The following is a 21,405-nucleotide window of genomic DNA, read 5'->3' on the forward strand; positions in this document are numbered from 1 at the left end:
CCCCCCCCCCCAGCATTTTTTTTATGCGGACCTCTACTTGTTTTCTATAATTTCATCAGTTTTCTAATTTCTCAATTTTCTTTCATCTTATCTGTTTATCATTTCCCCATCGCATGTCTATTTCTGTTACTAACTTCACAACACTGCCACCCATTTATATTTTAATATTTATCTATGTCTGTGAACATTCCCTAATCCAAGAAACTGAATAACGTAATCTACTAGACAACAATCTTCCATAGCTATAATAGGGTAAGTTTTTATTCAACAATGGTCCCTTCAGATTCTGTAGTACCTTTTCCATCTTTTAAAATTATTATATCAAATTGAGTGGCCAATAGTTGCAGAAAAGGTAAACATGGTAGTTGACTTTGAACATGGGATGGTAATGAGTGCAAGATGCACTGGGTCATGGCAAGTCCAGTATTAGACAAGAATTCACGATTCCTGTGTCAACAGTGTCTAGGGTGGAGAACCAATATATCAGACAAAACGTTTTGGCAAATGTAAACTGCTGCAGAGGATGACCAGAAGTGTTTGACAAACAGATGTCATGTTGCCTATGCAGAACCTTATGGGGTGATCGACGATCTATAATGACTCATAATGCCGCTGATTTGAATGTGGCATGTAGAGAACCTGTCTCTACCAGGACTGCGAAGAGTTAAATGCACCACTTAGGCATCAGCAGCTGATGATCAACTGGTGTCCATTTGCCAACACCTCAATGACCAGCATGAGCCTGTGAACAGCATCCCTGGACAATGAAACAGTGGTGGTACGTAGCACAGTGTGAAGACACTCAATTTCCTTTGTATCGAGCTGATGGGTGCAGGCAATTGTGCAAGGTCATGTGCTGGCTGGAAGTCATTCAGTTATGTGTAAGCTACGTTCACACAAGAGCATTATTAGGTTCCATTACCTGTCTACAGGGATCAATGACAAATGCAGTGTTATGTGGACTACCTTGCAGACCATCAGTATCCTTTCAGCCATTTTATTGCCCTGATGGAGAGACCGTGTTTCTACAGTGATATGTGATTGCTCTTTGGTTGCATGCTGGTGTCTCAACTAAAATCCAGTCATATCACAATCACAACTTGGCCCCCCGATCACCTAATTTTAGCCCAACTAAGCATTTAGGAGATGCTGTCGATGTTTTGAGTACACAAGAAGAATTGTGGGTAGCACTGCTGCAAGACGTGTGGATCAATTTCTCTCCAGGACAATTCCAACAGCTCATAGACTCCATGCTCCAATATGATCCTGACATTTGGAGAACTTGCTGATGGGCAACTCACTACTAGCACTACATCCAGTGCCTTCCCATGACTTTTGGCTACTCACTGCATTTCCATCACAAGTTTCTGCAGTTTAGTTTTCTTGTTCATCACCATGAAACCACTTATTTTGACATACTTATCACACAGGTAAAAATTTTGGGACCCATGCATGCATAATGCACAATCAAGAGCAGAAGCAGGAGAAAAATTCATGTTTCTCACCCTAACAGTAGTTACATATGTAACTGAAAAAGTACGAGGTGGCTACAAGGAAGTTGTAATACAATATTACTTTACCAGTGCCAAAGGCTTTACTTGTCTCAACACATGGTTGTCATCAGATCATTGAAGGTAAGCAATGTCACACATAGTCAATACTTGAATGGGTAAGTGCCTGGCTAAGCAACGTCCTATTGGCTGCTTTCTTCTTGCGACAAAAGGGAGGAGGGGTGGTGGCATAAAGTCCTGACAGATGGGGACATTAAGCTCGGTGGCCCCCTTGGTATTATTTGGAGAAGATAGGCTACGTGTCAGCACCAGGTTTCATCCTCTCCTTTCTCTCATCATCACCCAACACACACACACACACACACACACACACACACACACACAAATACTGTCACTTAACAATCATCAGTTAACTTTAAATGCACAACTCTCATATATCGCAAGGAGAGGTGTCAATGAGTGTGAGGGGCAGAAAGATCTTCCCAACTAGGCAGCTGAACCTGTCCTTTGGGGTCTCCCAGTCAACAATGCCTTACAACTTTACTTTACTTTACTTTATCCAATGACTAGTTCTGGTGGCATAATATTATTTTTTTTAATTATTCATCCAAGGATCATCTCATAATGAAATAGGAGTTGTCATGCTGAAAATCAATAGCTCGAAATTCCAGATGTACATACAACACAATGGGGGTAGGACAGGTGGTTGAGCATGGCCTTTATGAAAGAACCACCCTGGTAATTGCCTATAGCCATATATGGAAACCAAAATCATGTTGTGTTCATCATCACTGCATACATTAAGCACAACCACTAGTGACTCATGGGCCATGAAGATGTTGCTATTCACCTTGCACTGACTCCAGTCTGTTCAGAAAACTGGCTCCACGGTCACAAACACTCAACTATTCTCCATGTTTGTCTTCTTGTCCTTTCCTCTGTCCATGAGACACTGAGCCAGCATCTCACCATGATGAGAGAGATGCTGAACTCAGAAGAATGAAAAGACATTGCTACCATGCACACTGATCTTGACGCATGATTTTCTTTTAAAATCAGTAAACCATGTATTGAAATACAGCAAGATGCTGTAGTTATCCCCTTTGATTACTGTCTACTCTTCTGAGTCATCCTGAGTATCATCATTAGGTTGAATTTAACTGAGTTATACTGGCTACAATTGGCCATTGTCATGTGTCATGAATCATAAAATATTAAATTTCTTTGATAATTATTCATGTATTATGACAAGGCTCACCCTAATTAGCTATAACAACTTGTTTACTTTTAACTAGATGATGATAATGTCATCAGAACTATTACTGAATAAAGTAAAGTTACACTGTAGCCACCTGGTGGCCATATCTTCATTTTTCGAATGGTCTGAAGTTATGGAAAGCCACTTACACAAAATATATGTAATTTTCAATTCATAAAAATATGAATGCACCTCCTCCATCTGTAACAAATCTCTCAGTACATGCAAGATGACGTCTTATATAGCTACAATATTTGAAAAAAATGAAACTTAATCATACCTATCAAGATTCCACAGTTTCACAGAACCATCTGCAGCACATGAAGCTAGGGCACAAACTTTGTCATCATTTTCAGACATTGCGTGGGGATGAAAAACTATTGCACCAACATTACAATTATGTCCACGAAGTGTTCGTATCAGCTCACAATTAGGTACTGACCAAAGTTTGCACAGTCCACTCCTGAAACATAATGAAATGCAATTCAATTTAAAACATACACAGAAAACATTATGACCATTGACAAACATGAAGTTGAATGTCACATGGTGGTGGTGCAGATACATGACACAATAAGGAAGATATTTAAACATCTTGCTTTCTTAGTTACAACTTCATTTCTTTATTTCTTCATAACCTCAGTACCATGAATATGTAAAATCTCTTACAGCCTGTCATATGCACTTCTGTTTTATTATTGTTGTTGTTATTATTAAAAACTGGAAAATCCAGGGTGAAATAATGTCAATATTATGATGGGATAGATTGCTACTCACCATATAGTGGAGATGAGCCGCAGACACACACAACAAAACAACTGCTCAACAAGTACGCTTCTGGCTAAAAGGTATTCTTCCAAAATTGACAACACACACTGGCCTCAGTAGCCGAAGACAGTGAGGGGTGTGTGTGTGTGTGTGTGTGTGTGAGGGGGGGGGGGTGTATTTCAGAAGGTCTTTTGGCTGAAAGCTTACTTGTTTAGCAGTCTTTTTGTTTTACCTGTCTGTGACTCAACATTTCCACTATATGGTGAGTACCAATCTAGCCTATTATTATTATTATTTTCTGCTTTCCATATTCATTCTTAATATATCTGGCATAAGTTGATCCCTGCCAGGTCCACCGGAATGGGCACAGCAGCTTCACAGGCTGACCTCAACCAATAACATAATGCAGTTTTGTAAACATCTCTAAGGCAAGGCCTCAGTGTCATCACAATTCTGCAGATGGCTACTGTTTTCACCTACAGCCGTTAGCACTCCACATTTGAAATCTGGCAACAGCACTGTGAGCTGTCAGGGGTCCACTTACACTATTTTGACTGGCTTTGCAAGGACACCACAAAGTATCTGTGGCATGATGACTTGACTGGTGTACCCATAATAAATTATACACAAATATTCCTTTGTAATCAGTTTATCCATTAGTGAAAACCATATCAAAACTCCTACACATACAGACAGCAAAATGTGATGGAGCTTTACTTTACAACATGAATAAAAGGAAAATTCACTATTAGTTTACATAGTGAGAGAATGGTTGGCTGGTACTGAACTCCTAAGAAATGGAATTCCCATACTGCCAAGGGACACCTCTGAAGAGGATGAGGAGTCTCCCAAACTTTCAAAAGCTGTCCATCTTTCCTCCTGATGAAGGGACCAACACATCTGAAAGCCAAGGTTGTTTCCCCCCCCCCCCCCCCCCAAGTCACATACAGGCCAGACATTATCTCCTTACAATTTTAGTATCTTACAATCAATCTTTTGTCAATATCATCACTGGACTATCATCCTCACCAATTATAAAACTGCAGTTAAGACATCTGTACATTATTAGAAAAAATTTGAGCAATGTTTACCATTTCATAACCGAATAATGATGGTTAGTTTTTTTTTTTTCTTTTTTTTTTTTTTTTTATGCTTCAGTTTATTTCTGTTGGATGTGGAGATTACTCACAACTGTTCTTCAATATGGGAGCATTCATTGTTAAACTACTTCTCAAATCATTTATGTATTTATTACTAATGTTAATAAAAATACATATCTACAATGGTACTTATCAGAAATAAACAATGGCTACATGCAGGAAAGAACCTACCTCTCAAAACATTTACGTATTTATTACTAATGTTTATAAAAATACATATCTACAATGGTACTTATTAAAAATAAAAAATGGCTACATGCGGGAAAGAACCTACCATGAGGCAGTAGCAAGCATTGTTGAATCAGGACTGAACTGGCAATACGAAATAGGGCGAGTATCACCAATCTGACTGCAATAGATGGACACTGCCTGAAGTTTCTTTTGCAGCTCTTGTCTTCGAGCTGTACGTGTTGCTTCAGGCAGATTTCTCTCTTCCCTTGCCTTCTCAAGCCGTACTTTAGATCTTGCCAAGGAATATTCTGTAGAAATATTCAGATTTAACACTTATTTCTCCTTTCTTCTAACAAGAAATTAATAAATTCCTTATATAAAACAGCTAAAATTAGCAATGTCAGCAAGTGCCTGTTAGTACACTGAAGAGCAATGGCATATGTCTCTGTGTTAACTGTCTCAAGAACTCAGAATACCATTTAGGCCAAACACATAAAAGATCATCTTACGAGCTATCCACAGTCTTGATATTTTGAGTGATTCTGGTCCTTCATGATACCAAGTAGTTTCTTGATCTTTCGCTTGTTGCATCCTTTCCTCCTCCTCTTCCTGCTTTTTCTTAATTGCATCTTCACCCAGTCTGCAAATAGCAGATAAAAAATAGATAATTAATAACTAGGTACATCCTAAACAGCAATAATTAAAATATGTGCTATATGCACAAGAATTTCTCATTTTCTGCAGTGTGAGTAGGGAAAATGTAGTTGCACTTTAACTAATACCAAGAGTACTAAGACTGAACATTTTGGTACATTGGAACTCATGAATTCAATATAAAGCTTTTTTAAATTGTGGTTGTTCACTTGTAACACAATGTAAACTGTATTAAAAACAAAGATTCCAAGACTTACCAAGCGGGAAAGCGCCGGTAGATACGGACAATGAATAAAACACACAAACACACACACAGTTTATTCATTGTGCCTATCTACCGGTGCTTTCCCACTTGGTAAGTCTTGGAATCTTTGTTTTTAATATATTTTTCCCTTGTGGAAGTTTCTTTCTATTTTATTTACAATGTAAACTGAGTTAGATATAATCAGAAATCCCTGAATACATGTAAAAAAGTTGTGTTCGAGTAACCTAAATTTAATAATAATGATAATAATTTTGCTCCACGAAGAGTTAAGGTAAGAGATCACTTTAAGTTTAGGGACTGGAAGATTGAAATTTATAACATATTACTTTTTGTTTTAAAAGAATGACATCAAGTAGAAACTGGCAAGCAGAGGGGTAAATACTTATAAACATCTGTGATTGAAAACAATATCTATGGATAAAGTGTGTCATTCTTTCTGAAAATCTGTCATTCTGAAACATTTACAGAAAAAAGGGGGCATAAAACTTTGCAAATTAAATTTAAAGACAGAAAAATTGCCAAAATAGTAATGAAATGTAAGCAGTGACATAGAATGCAAAAAATTATCTTTAAACATTTACAACAAAGGTATTGCACATCTACTTTTCATATCAGACAAAGCATTATATGCCTTCAGCACAAGCATACAATCTGAAACCAAAGAAATGATACAGCAATAAATTATGCTATCACTTCTACCTTAACATTTTGATAAAATTCAAATTAGTAGGTACAGGCACAACAAACAGGCTATAAAAAACAGCATTTCCAATAAAATGTTCTTTCATCTGATAAAAAGTAGGAAAGAAGCTGACAATGGCTTAAATAATTCAGAAAGCTTCCTATAATCTCCATTTAGGATAAGCAACACAACAAGTAAAGCTGAGAGAGAGAGACAAGATGAAAACTGGTGACTATGGTTGTAAAGGAAAGATAAAGTAAATACTGCAGAAGATGCAGTGGGGAAAGGTAATTGGAAAATCATGGGAGAATTGAGGAATGGACTTGTATGACTATCCCCGTTTTTAAAACTGTCTTACCACTATCCAGTCAAGTAATATCACTAGTGAATCTTCACCAAATGAGGAATACGAGATGACTGTTCAATGTCTCACTGACAATGACATCAGAAATGAACCAAAGGACTGGAATTAAAGGAATGATAAATGAATGGAAACGATCTGATAGTATGGAACCATTCCACCATTTATGTTAAGCAATTTAGAGAAACCACAGAAAACCTAAATTCGGGTCACCAAACAGAGCTACACCAAAGACACAACAACCTATGAAACAGCACACGCCTTATGCCAGATGAGAAACAGCTGTTCTTTATCTTCTTATTTTAACATCATGAGTGGTCTACACTGATATCAGCAAAATAAAGCCATAGAGTATGCTGTGTGAAAGCATAGCATTGACATTTGTGCCTGCCTCTCTTAACAGTTGATTTGGATTCTTTCTTCAAACACAAGCATTTTGGAATCAGGTGTAGTTTGCACCAATCAGTTGGCCTCACCTTACAAACAGGTGCTAATTGTTCTGGTGATTTTTTTTTTGCGTAGCTTGTACTTACCAGCCACAACCAACTCACCTAAGTCATAATTTTCCATCTTTCTTTTATATTTTAAGGCCTATTTTGTCTTTTCCTTGTAAGTGGTCTCCTCCTCCCCCCCCCCCCTCCCCTTCTCCCCCCAGTACACGATTTCAATTCCAGTCTGCCCTTGCTTTGCTGCAAACTCATGAACATACACTGCCACACCTTTTATTGTTTGTACCCTGATTAGTCTCACTTCTTTTACCAGCTTACTCTTTTACTGTAAAGTTAGTGCTTGCCTAATTTTTTTTAATTGCTGTTTCTTCTTGTCTATATTTCAGAATTTGTCTATATAAAATAGTATTTTTTCCTGAAGGCAATTTTTCTGCACTGTTAAGCACATGAATTTTTGCTGTATGTACAGTAACATTATGAGCATCTTCCTGAACCAAACGATAATTTAATTTCAAGAAATATGATACACACAAGCAACTGCAGAAATAATATCTTAATTAAGACAAACAGTTCATCATCACTATTGCAGTCTAACCATGTTCAAAATTTGTTCCTGCCAAAAACAGAATTTTAGAACTAAGTTTTACAACAAAATCCTTTGCATATTTATTTTTAGTATCAGTGCCACAAAAACAGCACTAACTGTTATCAATGCTTTGTAGAACATGTCTCCTCAACAGGGTGTAGAACAGTTTCATTTTGTTTTAAGCCAGTGATAATTTAATAAAAGATGTGCAATGTGTGTTCACAAGATGCTTAGGCAGCACTGCTATGTTCCGAAAGAGCAATACGGTTTTCTTGGACTAAATCACAAAAAAACAGACTCGGTACAAAACACCATTGCCCAATGGTGTTTTGTACCAAGTCAGACCCATACCTATCTTTTGACTCTGCTGTGACTTTCAATAGCTACATACAGTACCTGGCTTCACTATTACCAGTGAGACAACATTAAAAGTTTTGTCCCGTGAAGTACCCTCAATCTCAATATTGCTGTGAAAGCCATACAACCCCTCATAACCTTTGTATCACATTTTGCTTACTTCACAAAATCTCTTCTTTTCCCCTATAACAAATTGTACACTGACAATAACATATAAGGATTTTTGTTTTTTTCAATGGTACTACTTAGACCCTCCCCTAAAGTTAAGATTCTAGAATTGTTTTACTGTCTTATGATCCCTTACCAAGTCTGAGTGTCTGTTTCTTGATTATTCCAGGCTCTTGTAGACTCTTAAGATGACTTTCCATGTATAACACAGCCTCAACTCCAGCTGAAACATGAGGTACTGAATTAAGATTTTTGTGCTATTTTCATAAATAGTCATTACCAAAACGGAATTGCAGATGCTACCTACTCATATGTCTGTTATTACCTCTTGCTCTACACAAATTGCAGTTTCACCATATCACCCTTCTCACTACCAACTGAAACTGTACGAACAGTGCAGGGTATTAATTTTCACCTGTTCCATATAAAATCTTCTGCCTGCCCCTTCAGACTACAGTACTTAGAACTCAACAGAAAATTTCTCATCACCAAGCACTCATTTATACTGCTTAGACCATTCTTCTGCAATTGCCCATCAATCAAGTCCAAAACAAACTGTTTTTCATTAGTGAAACTAATCATCTCTCCACGACTGTCTTACGATCAAAGTTTACCTTCAGTCGCAAACTAGCTTACAAGTAATGTCTCAGTATACAGTAACAAGCAAAAGGACTGAGCCAGTAATCTTCTTTTAATGAACTCCCCACAACATCTAGTTTTGGAACTACAAAGGTGGGTGCCAAAGTTCCCAATCGCAGCACAGGAAACTTCGATGGTTGTGCCAGAAAACTGAAGTATGAAAGACATAAATAAGCTCTGAAAATATTTTCTTAAGTGATGTCAAAGCTGTCTTTTGCACCTCCCAAAAATTACTTAACACAAATGTCTATTACTAAGTAGAGCACCACAAATATATTCTTTCGCTTTCCTCGGAGTAAAAGTTTTAGACACAGAAAATTAATTCAGCATAAAGTAGAGGAATGTTTACAAAATGACTAGTATTCATTTTGAAGAACTGGATGACACAAGTAGGAATACTCACTTCACCGTTAGGTACAGACTTGAGACTCAAATATCAATCTTGATAACCTTCAGTCACACAGAGAAAATGTTTGATAACACTAACTGGAGGAAAATGTTGTGAGAGATGAAGACTTAAGGAAAAGATTACAGGGAAGAAACAATAGTCTTGTAGCTCTACGTGAATCAGAATTATGTCAGGGGAGAAGATAAGAAAAGGAGTAAGTCAGCGAAGTGGCTTTCCTCCACTACTGTTTAATTTGTAATTAGGAAATGCAATGAAGGGATTCTCACACGTCAGAAGCAATAGGATAACAATTAATGGAGAATACGTCAGAAACAAACTGTTTTCCTGACAACATAGCATTATTGGGAAAATATGCAGAAGAATTACAGTAGGCACATCACAAGATGAATCAAATTCTAATTTAGAAGTGTGCGATGATGCTCAACAGAAACAAACCACAAATCACAATGTGTGCAAGAGATGGAAAATACAGGGCATTCCAGCCACTTGAAGACAAAGTAATTATCTTCAGGTACTTTAGAAGTTGTATCGCAGCAGCTGGTAGAGATACAACAGATGTTAAGGCTAGAATAGTCCAGGCAAAAGAATTACTTATCCAGACAATAACACTCCTGACACTAAACAGCGTCTCTTTGACTACCATGAAACTTTTCTTAAAGAGCTACATTTGGAGCATATCACGTACAGGACAAAAAACTTAGACCAGGGGAAAGTTGAAAAGAAAGACTGTAAGCTTCTGCGATGGGGTGCTGGAGAAGAATGTTGAAGATACCTGGGGCTGACAGGGTCTCAGACAAACTGCAGAGAGGAGCAGGAAAAGAAATCTGCTCAAAACACATTAAGAGGAGCAACATGGTTTGCCACCTACCCAATCACTGAGCCCAGTTCACAACTCTGGTTGAGGGAATGAAGGAGGCAAGGACATGGAGAGGACAACTGGGACAGAAGTTCATTGATAAAATTAGAGCTGGCAGCAGACACAACAGCATCACAAAAGGAGGAGGTACGAGCGAGTCAACCAATTTTCAGGTTGCGGAGAAAAATAAGAAAATGGATTTTTGGTAGGTACTGTTTATTGATGGATCTTGTGGAAGAAATTCATACTGCTGATGTACTCAGAATCATGTAATTGATCAACAACTTTCAGGTTCTTACTGGTTTTCCATTCTCTCTTTAATATGTTACACAATGATGAAATCCAAAGGCCTTAATAACTTTGATGGGAAAAGGATACATAGTAACCAGTCTCTGTTCAGGTTTTCGGATTTATTCTATTATCCTTCATTGGTTTTGAGAGGAAATAATGTTACCGTTTCTAATTCATTAATAAGTCATAACAGCATAATGTCCAGATAGAGTGGTCCCACAAAGTTATGACCCTATTTTTTTTAATGTCAAGTATCTGTTGCTGAAAAGTGTTCAGTTTATAACCATGAAATTGTACAGAATCTCAATCTGCTGGTGTCAAACTGAATGAGGGCCATCATGTTGAAAACCAGTCTGCTTGGAAATATTTTCATCAAAGAAAATGATCAATAGTGGCAACTTAATATATCAATTACGTTAATTATGACTGTCTTGCCAAGCATTGAAATCTGGAGTCAACACCATTCAATTGATTTTTTTTTTAAACTCTTCAATCTTTTTTATTAGATTGATGCCATGTTGCATCTCCTGTACCGTGTTAATCTTTTCATTAGTGCATAATTGTCATATTCAACAACTCCTATAATCTGTTTTTCAAGTTCCAGTCTTCTTTCTCCCTCTACCGTTCCTGTTCTTGGATGCTTCTGAAGATGTCCCATCGATTTACCTCTTCTACTAGCAAGAATATTCCACAGGCTTCTTTCCTTACCTAAAACATTATCTGCCTAGACAGTAGTTTAACAATATTTGAATACTATAGCACTTCAAACACTCTAAAAGTTTTTCTTCTCAGCCCATGGTCTCTGCTTCACTTTCATATAATGCTTTAGTCTACACACACGACTGCGGTCTCTGGCAGCTGAAGCCACATTGCAAGTAGCAGCAGCAGTACGTGATGGGAGAGGCAACTGGGTGGGAGTAAGGAGGAGGCTGGGGCAGAGAGGAGGACAGACAGAGGGTAGGGGTGGGGGATGTTTAAGTGCTGCTAGGGAGTGTGCAGGAACGAGGTGGAGAGAGAGTAGGGCAGTTAGGTGCAGTCGGGAGGTTAGACAATGGGCAGGGGAGGTGTGTGTGTGTGTGTGTGTGTGTGTGTGTGTGTGTGTGTGTGTGTGTGTGTGTGTGTGTGTGTGTGTGTGTGTGGAGAGGGGGGGGGGCACAGAAAGAATGCCCAAAAAACAACAGACAGATCAGCTTTGCGGAACATGCTTTGCAGCCACAAGAGGATGCCATGAAAGGATGTACAGAGTGGCCATAGAGATTGTTAAACATTCCAGGAATTTCAGTAGGAAGGAAGAGGGCATAAAACTAAATGACATCTGGATTCCAATGCTGAGGACGCTCACTAATCTTCCACCATGGGGAGATAGCAACAGCGGATGACAGCAACCGACAGCAGTCAACTGAACTCAGCTATTCAAAGCCTCTGATGCCAAACCATTGCATGGGAGCATGCGTAATCAGAATTTTGCTGGTCAGTAGGGAGCCAAATTGTGAACTGGACACTCAAAGAAGATAGGACATCCCCATTGATAATGTCCTTCGCAGGTGGGGACAAAACAATGGGTTTTAAAGTGAAATGCATTTGGACACGGCATAATAGCCCAGAATATTTTATTACTTGTGAGTTATAAAGGGCATCAAAGGAGGACTGGTCAATATTCAGGGATACGACAGGAACAATCATTTGAAGTGAAATACTTCCTACAGACAAATGCCCTATTCCAAATAGTTTATGAGACAGAATACATTTAATACGCATTGTTCTTTGTTTGTGTATTATTTAATACACTGTAAGGTTTACAGCTGTTGTACAGTTCACAACAAAAGTTTAAATATCCCACCATCAACTTCAATGCATTTGTGCACTCTTGGGAGAACATGTTGTGCTGCTTGTCTGAGTGCCTCTGCATGTTTCCTAATGAAGGCAGCAGCAACAGTTACGCAACCATCCATTTCATCTTCTGCATTCACCTTTTGTTTGGACAACTCAAGACATTATCAAGCCCCACAGAAAAGAATGTAATGGTGTAAAGTCTGACAATCTTGGTGCCCAGTTAATTGTACAATCACCTGTCATATGCCTGAATATTGACCAATCTTCCTGGGACACCCTGTAAATGTAGAATGAATTGATGTATAACACTGGACAATGGGAACTGTTGATGAGAGGGAAGTGCTACATTAACTATATTCTATTACTTAAATCTCATACGAACAACTATATTGCTAAGGAAGATTGCTTTTTTTCAAATTTACTTTTATTACAATGCTTGTCAGGCTAATAATATGCTGCTTTCATTATCAGATTTACAGTCTTGAGGTAACACCAAAATTTAATATATCTACAAAGAGAAAAATATTCCAAAATGAAGGGACAGCCAAAGAAAAGTAGGAGAAACATTTACTCCCTACCTGGAAACAGCATACTGATGATGTGTACAAAAACGTAGGTAGTTACTAGTTTTCAGATGCCACAGTTCTTTGGTTTGTCAAGTAAGAGGTGAAAGGTTTGAAGGAAGTACACTGTAAAGTAATTCAAGATCAAGGACATCACAACTGGGCAGAATGTGAGGGAATAAATGATTTATTTCTTACAGTGTTATCAGATTGTGCCCTTCAATCTAGAGTTTTAAGCCACTTTTACACCTGTTGATCAGAAAGAACTATTAGCTCCAACTATTTGCCATTCTTTTGTCAAATAATCCCAAGTTCTGGAATATAGTGACTATCAACTTCCGCACATCTTACAGTGTAGTTCATGTATAATACCTATAAAATACAAATAATCTACTGTACTACTTCTTCACAGTTGACAATACAGGACTACCTTGCTAGCAGATCCCTCAGACGACTACGCCTGTCTGCTGGACCTTCCCCAAATAAGCATATTGGTTCTCCAAGTTGTCTTAGATTACGTTTCACCTCTTCATCATCAGTTGATACATTAATCTGACGTGCTCGTTTACGTCTTTCAAATTCTTCTAATAATGCCTGACGATCACGATTCATTTCTTCCTCGAGTTCCATATATTCTAAACATAAAAAAAAATGGTAGCTATATATTCAAGTAACATGTTAATATTTATCTAATGTAATAGTAATATTTGCTTGTATTACAAGACACATCCAGTTATACAGAGATGTGTAAGCATATAAAAATAACTTACTACAGATATATTACATTATCATTCTAGTTTACTCTCAAAACATACACAATTGTTGACATCTCACTCGTCCCATTTCTCTCACTCCCTTTCTTCATAAATTGCTTGATATATAAGTTAAATAACATAATAATACCATGTTCTACATTTTAGTTCTGCGCCAATAGTGAGTGAGTAGACAAGGCGTACTAAAATACATGTGAACACTGTAACAGTGTGGTCATTGGCGTCCCATCAGAAGTTGGACTGAAATACATCAACTGGTGATATGACGTACTCTTTTTAACATATCTCAGTTGAATACAGTATTTTAGTGTTGCTCTGTGACTGGTAAATCAATAAACAAAATGGAGAAGAACTTACCATTTAAAAACAAAAGAAAATATCAAAGTGTTAGAAGAAAGCTGAGACCATAACTGTTCAATAGAAGTGCAACAATGCTAGCTGGAATATGGAATAATCCAATGCAAAATGTGTAAGTGGGAAATTGTGGGAGATGTTGCAGGGCTGTTTATGAAAATCTAGCAAATGACATCAATGTGAGGTTCAGGTTAGTAGAACCAACATATGTTGCTCTCTTACATCATCAGAAGTTTAGTGTGCATAAAGTAACTTTTCCAAATATTAAAAGAAGATGACCATTATTAGAGCCTGGAGAAGTGAGAACGGATTTATAACTGCAGTTTGCGACGGGACATGGCCCATCGAACACATGCTGATGTGAGGTGGAGTGTACACCATTAAGTTAAGTTATTCTTTTGACTTTGTTCACATGTACTTTTATGTGTCATCTTTTTCTTTTATAAATATATAGCTATGCTGAGCTTTTAATTATTGACAAAGGTCTTTATAGACACTTTTGAGTTTATTGTTCTGAAGAAGGTGTAGTTATCTACACCGAAACCTAGGTAAACACTAGGTGTTTTTTCGCAATCGAGGCGGATCTCAGTCCATTAATACAAAAGGATCATTGGCAGTATGAGCCCTTGCCAAAACCCGTTGAAAAAATGGGAAGCTTTGTTCTCTTTCAGTCAGTTCATTAAAAAATAGTTGCAAAATATTTTTCACGTGTCTTTTACTTGTAACTGTGTCATTAAAAAAAAAAAAAAAACTGGGCATGTTATTCTGTCACCACTAACTGTACACCACATCCCTATTTTCTGATCACGAACGGGTTCCTCATTAAGCACAACAAGTCTATCTGCGCTCCAATGTCGACGGTTTTGGGAATTACCATACCCTTGTAAATGGATCCAAGACTCGTCTGAAAATGAATAAGGTAAAGACGCATTTCACAGTCATGCACTCGTTTTATAACTCATTCACAAAACTTAACCCTGTGTGCATGATCACCAGGTAGAAGTTCTTGTACTACTGATACTTTATAGGACCTTAGCTCAAGCAACTTAACATCCCTTTGTAGAGAAGCACACAATATTTTGTTTGCTGCAAAAGATGTCTAAGACATTTTTCAGAAGAATTTTCCAGGTCTGTGCAGAGTCATCAAGACAAGCTTCTGTGAGACCTGTAAGTCGTCATTTCTGCTTCTCGTCTTGAACACTTCCAATCTCATAAAATTTATTCACTAGTTTGTGAATTACATCACAACTCAGAATTCGAACAGCTGGAAACTTCTGTTCAAACGATTTCCGAACAGTCCGAATCATAAACAAACACTTGTTGTGGAATTGAATAATTCAGTCCCGACATTGTTGTGTAACAAACTTCAGTGTCACACTCATGATGCTTGTTTCACTGCTCGAATGACACTGACTGACAAGGCACATATGCCTGTACAGCCTTCAGGCTAAAACCCACAAAAAAAGAGGGAGGAGAGGTGGGGGGGGGGGGGGGGGGGGGGTGGCATGGTGCAGTCCCATGGGACACATTTGACCAGCAGGCATGGCCTGCAATCCCCCAGGCAGGTGGTCATCATATAAATGAAACACCCGGTATATAAACTGTTTTGTCTTGTGGCATTCATGTTCTAGGTTTTTAATTCAATCAAATATATGACACAAAATATCCTTTCCTGGATAAACTTTGCAAGAATGAAACATTTTTCTTCTAATTGGATGGTCTGTTGCCTAACTACCATTGTGACTTATGAGTTAATCTTCATGATAATCATGTAGGGTCCTGGACTGTGAACCTTAAGGGACAGTGCATACCAAAGAAGCAGAACCTTGGGGAGATATTTAAACAATACGTACAATTACAGCTGACCTTGGGCAAAAGCTCTAAGGAAGAAGTGTCTAAAAACTATTTGAAGATGGCAATTTTGAACACCTGTGATAACTACCGAACAAAAAGGTGATGAGTATGATTTTTCTTACATAAATTGGTACAGTGTTATCATTTTTACGCAGTTTTTTTCTTTTTCTTCTCCTGAAGGCTATACAGGGTGTTTCAAAATGAATATATGGGCTTCGTAGCACATATTACATTCACCCAACAATTATAAATAATACACCAAATTAAAGAGAAACACAAACAGTTTTTCTTACAATTATTCAGTGTGAACACCGATCACACATCGAATCGATAGGTGAGTTGTTGCGGAAGCTTGATCAATCTGTCAGGAGTAACTGTTGCAACAACACTTTCTAAAATCGGGTAGATCAGCTGGTATTGGAGGCACGTACACATGATTGCACCAGATCGTTTGTGAACGAAGTGATCATGCATAAAATGCTGTGCCAACCAGTCCCTTGCGCCCAATCCACCGGTCGGATACAACATTATTTAACCAGTCACGTACTGAGCTATGCCAGTGAGGCGGTGCACCATCTTACTCCCAAATAAAGATGGGAAGTCAGCTTCTTCCCATTGAGGCACAGGCCATAGCTGTAGCACATCAAGATCAGAAACATCAGTTGCAGTTGATTCACCAAAAAAGAAAGGCCCATAAACTTTCCGCGGGATATTTCTAGAGGCTAAGCACACTCATTCAACACTTTTCTCAGTCACCCTTTGTCATTCCATACTCTTCTCATTGCATACAGGTATACTCACAAAACTGTATAAGTTGCTCTTTCATTTGGGGTATTATTTACAATTGTAAGTTGAACGTAATAAATGCTACAACGCCTTAAAATCAGTATGTTGATTTCGAAACACCCTGTACTTGCTCAACCTCCATACACCACACATCAGGAAGAAGTGCTTACTATTATGAAAATTGAAGTACTAACTAGTGATTATTTTCTTTGGTAATTGTAAAAAACTATTCACAAAGGACAAAAAAAATAAATCAAATAACAGGATTTCCATTTGCCCTCGACTCACTATTGAATAACACAACACCACACATCAACTTGGACCAGTGACGCTGTCAACAAGGCAAATATTTGTTAGCACAATGTACCCACTTGATGACGACGACGCATATATTTTAACTGTCAAAGTATTGGGGCTCCTGAGAGAATGTTCCGAACTGGGGAGGAGATTCTTGTTATTAATGCCTTCAAATGTATTAAAAATTTGAAAATATCAGCCCCCAATGAGAAAATAAGGGATTTTCATGAGTGCATTGTTATGACACACTGGCTGACTGTCAAATCACAAGCAATTTACAAGCAGACCTTGTGCTATATAACAGATCAGTCTGCCACAGCAACCCTCATTTTTTTTACACACACACACACACACACACACACACACACACACACACACACAAACAAACAAACAAAGCTAATTCTTATGGCATTTTGTGTCTTTTATCAACTCATAAGCACACTATCATCCTCTAACTTCGCCTTAGGGCACACTAGAAATCTGTAACCACAACCTATATTTGAAAAGTTGTGTCAATGGCGACCCCATTTTTTAATACCAATATCACATAACATTGTTACAAAAAAAAGAAAAAAAAATTGTACCATCTGATATGTTGACATTCCCTGCCTCAGGCGGTGAAGATACCATTGCAGTTGGTGGACTGTCCCCATCACTGTCCACAGATGATGTAGGTGCACCAGTAGTTGTAGCAGCTGCAGAAGCAGCGGCAGCAGCATTCAGCCTATTCCGCTCTTGTTCCTCAAGTGAGCCATAGTGGATTGTCTTCTGCTTTTTTATGTACAGAATATCTTCATCATCAGACATGGTTTTTCAAGTTTCAACTGAAAAAATCAAGATAATAGCAGCATTAAAAATGTGTATTATTAATAAAATAAAGAATGGAAATTTCTATATGATTTACTGGTACAGTATGCTCTTTATTAATCAGGTTAAGGCAGACCCCAGACAGCATGGATAATCAAAAAGACAGATAATTTAAAAGATAAATATTTTTAAAAGAAACTTCTATTTACAAAACATGGTACATGTTATTCAGCCATAATTTAAAGAATGTTAGCACCATTTTACTAACACAGCACTCCAAAGATAAGAGGCACTGAAAGTTAGCAAGGTCTCACGACCAAAGTAAATTGCTGTTAGGTTCTAAAGCTAAATTAACTCGGTTCTATATTGTAATTCACCAAAGGATCTTAGACAGACTAAACTTCTGCATAGTCACAGCAAAGTGGTAAACAAAAAAATTACAGAGATGAGTCCACCTAGCGCAAATCTCCAAGAACTAATGCGGCAAGAAATCTATAGACAGACAGCTTGAATAACAAATACAACACATTTCTTCAAATCTTTATCACTTTCTTTAACAGTTCTCTCACACAAGTGCAGGCACATAAGCAGTACTAATAGACATCTGATTTGGATAAATAATAGGATTAGGAAATCACATTTATTCACATACTATGCTTTTTCATGTTTTACTAATTCTTTGTTTATAAATTTTTAATCAGCATTCTGTAAACAATATAGTGACTCATTCCAAAATGAAGTAGCTTTTGTTTGCGTAATCCCAAGGACCAAGATTAAAACTTGGTTTAGATAAACCATAGTGTAAACAGAGTATGAAAGACTTTTTGGTAGGCAACTCCTTCTACTGTAAAGATGATTATCTTAACAGAAGCTCTTAGACCAGCTTAAGTAAAAATATCTGTTGGCTTCCAGTTTTGACAACGCTTCAAGATTAGGAATTTTGTGTATGATATGTTTATTAAAACTGCACAATCATATTTCATTCTGACAGTGTGTTAATTGCGTTGGTATTAATAGCAGCTCCCATTTATTGTCATTTATCCACATATCTTGACAATCTCCTAACATTCGTTCTGGGAAGATTAGATTAGATTAGTTTTTCGTTCCATAGATCCGTGTTGAGGAGATCTTCGTGGATGTGGAACATGTCACCAGTATTATATTCAGAGGTTCTATGTCTTTTATGTTATACTTTCTGGGATGTTCCACGTCCACGAGAATCATCTGATTTTTGGGGCTATTGAACGAAAACTGGATCTAATCTAACCTCATAAATAATAGCATTACGAGTCTTTGCCCTCAGGAAGGACCCTGCAACTCTTGAATACACGTCGGTTGTTGTATCTTGACGACAAGGTAGTATACCAAGGATAGTTATGTGTCTAACACCGGCCGCGGAAGCCCACACATTTGTTAAGAATACGGGGACTGGTTTCAAATTTCCGAAAAAATGAAATTCAGTACTACAGTGTTTGTTTATTACTTCAGAGCGTTTAACTGTCGAACACTCATAGAATTACGAATAATTTTACACAATTTTGTCTAACAACGTGAAATCTACAAAAGTGTCAAAAAGTACTTCTTGAAAATGTGGGATGGAAGAACTTCAGAGTCGCAGCTTTCCCTAAAATGTGACTGAAAGCTAAAAATGTCACTGAAACACGTCCCTTGTACAGAGTTTCGAAATTGACAAATGTCTTCTGGAATCTGGGAAAAACTATCCATTTCGCATAATGTGTTTTGCTAACTAGAATTAAATACTTTCGATGGTTTTCAGCAAAGGGAACTCTGAACGACAAAAAAAATAGCAGCAAATTTAAGTCAACAAACGAGCACTGCGATACTACTGTGCTTAATTACTGATACGTCTAGTCCCTTTTTACTCGTCCCTTGCCTGACAGTAATCTAGAGACACAAGATAAATAATATTTACTAGGACGTCACGTGTGTTCTTTAAGTCGCACGATTCAAACTATTCTCTTGATATTTTTTGGAAGACTGTGACATATTTCACTATTTCACAACAGTAAGTCTCAAAGCACGTATTTTACTATTCGACATAATCCAAACAGACTTTACGATCGACATAAACAACTTCCTTGCTATCCCATAATATTTTGAACGCTACCAAACACTTACAAAACACAGCAGCACATGTAACTTGTAAACACAACCAAAGCACTTCAACAACAGAGTTTTGTGTATCCGCACATCACGTCAAGGTATTCCCGGAAGAACATTTTGCCCTTGCTGTTGATATGTCGTCCTCTGCTAACATCACAAGTTAACTTATGTCCACCACGCTCACTCATTTAAATATAGTGATTTTATGCTTTTGCATTTTCTTAGCCTTTATTTTATAATTTTGTTTAGTTTTCATGACAAACAGCAAATGTTGAGTATTTTGATATTTTTTCCATTAAATGTTCTTCCATGAGAGTGGCCAGATATCTGAAGGGAACATTTTATAGGTTTTAGGATAATTGTATAGCTGATATCTACACTTTACAAATCGATCAAGCAATTTTCATTAAACGACCTTTTATTAAGCGAAACCGTCAATGCAACCGAAGGAGAAAAACACAGTTGTTTATGATGTTTTTTGCTACATAGGAAAAAATACGCCATGGAAAAGTAAATGGGTTCTATGCATTCGTTTATAAATATTGTTTTATATGTTTGTATATGGAAGAATACTGAAGATAAGGTGGATAGATCACGTAACTAATGAGGAGGTATTGAATAGGATTGGGGAGAAGAGAAGTTTGTGGCACAACTTGACTAGAAGAAGGGATCGGTTGGTAGGACATGTTTTGAGGCATCAAGGGATCACAAATTTAGCATTGGAGGGCAGTGTGGAGGGTAAAAATCGTAGAGGGAGACCGAGAGATCAGTACACTAAGCAGATTCAGAAGGATGTAGGTTGCAGTAGGTACTGGGAGATGAAGCAGCTTGCACAGGATAGAGTAGCATGGAGAGCTGCATCAAACCAGTCTCAGGACTGAAGACAACAACAACATGTTTGTATTACATGATTTCTTCGTATTTCACACACTACTAGTCGATGATTCAACTGCACTTGAATCAAATGTTTCTTTTCTCATAGAAAAATGCAACTTGGCCACTGCAAGTAAACATACAGCTATCAAACTCAAAGCAAAGAAAAAAACATCAGAAACTAGATCAAAAGTACAAAGTTAGTTACTTTCATATTCCATGGATCATTTTGCACAATAAATCGTCATGATGTGGAAGTAGTCATTTTACATTCATATTGCAAATTAATTTGTACATATATTTGTACTCTAAACATCACAATACAATTTTTTCCCCAAAATGAAAGCAAAATATACATATTGAGTTAGCATTTCCTAACCACCACGTTTTACACATTACAAACATAAAAATGCTTCTAGGGCACAGAAGGAGTTGCGAAAGAGAAACATTTTAAATTTTTTTCAAATTTTATCTTGCTGTCTGTTAGACATTTTATATCACTGGGTAATTTCTCAACAATTTTTCTTGCTCTTTGTGCACCCTTTTCTGTGCTAAA

General features: G+C 37.5%; 1 protein-coding gene across 3 annotated transcripts in view; it reads right to left on the reverse strand.

The window, feature by feature from the left end:
• The window catches only part of LOC126282382 (U4/U6 small nuclear ribonucleoprotein Prp4), a 49,551-nt gene extending 28,526 nt beyond the window's left edge, over window positions 1-21,025 (reverse strand). Inside the window, exons 1-6 of one of the 3 annotated variants that reach the window (XM_049982055.1) lie at window positions 20,884-21,025; window positions 17,630-17,869; window positions 13,412-13,616; window positions 5,378-5,508; window positions 4,972-5,176; window positions 3,050-3,232 (exon numbers count right to left, since the gene is read on the reverse strand). In XM_049982055.1, the coding sequence (XP_049838012.1) occupies window positions 3,050-3,232; window positions 4,972-5,176; window positions 5,378-5,508; window positions 13,412-13,616; window positions 17,630-17,852 (947 nt within the window). In that variant the 5' untranslated portion in view covers window positions 17,853-17,869; window positions 20,884-21,025. Of the gene's footprint in view, window positions 1-3,049; window positions 3,233-4,971; window positions 5,177-5,377; window positions 5,509-13,411; window positions 13,617-17,629; window positions 17,870-19,785; window positions 20,077-20,883 lie in introns of those variants that run through there. The other 2 variants (XM_049982042.1, XM_049982049.1) reach the window with 2 other exon arrangements.
• Between the last annotated feature and the right edge of the window lie 380 nt (window positions 21,026-21,405).

Source organism: Schistocerca gregaria, chromosome 1 (genome assembly GCF_023897955.1).
Source record: "Schistocerca gregaria isolate iqSchGreg1 chromosome 1, iqSchGreg1.2, whole genome shotgun sequence".
Taxonomy (NCBI): domain Eukaryota; kingdom Metazoa; phylum Arthropoda; class Insecta; order Orthoptera; family Acrididae; genus Schistocerca; species Schistocerca gregaria.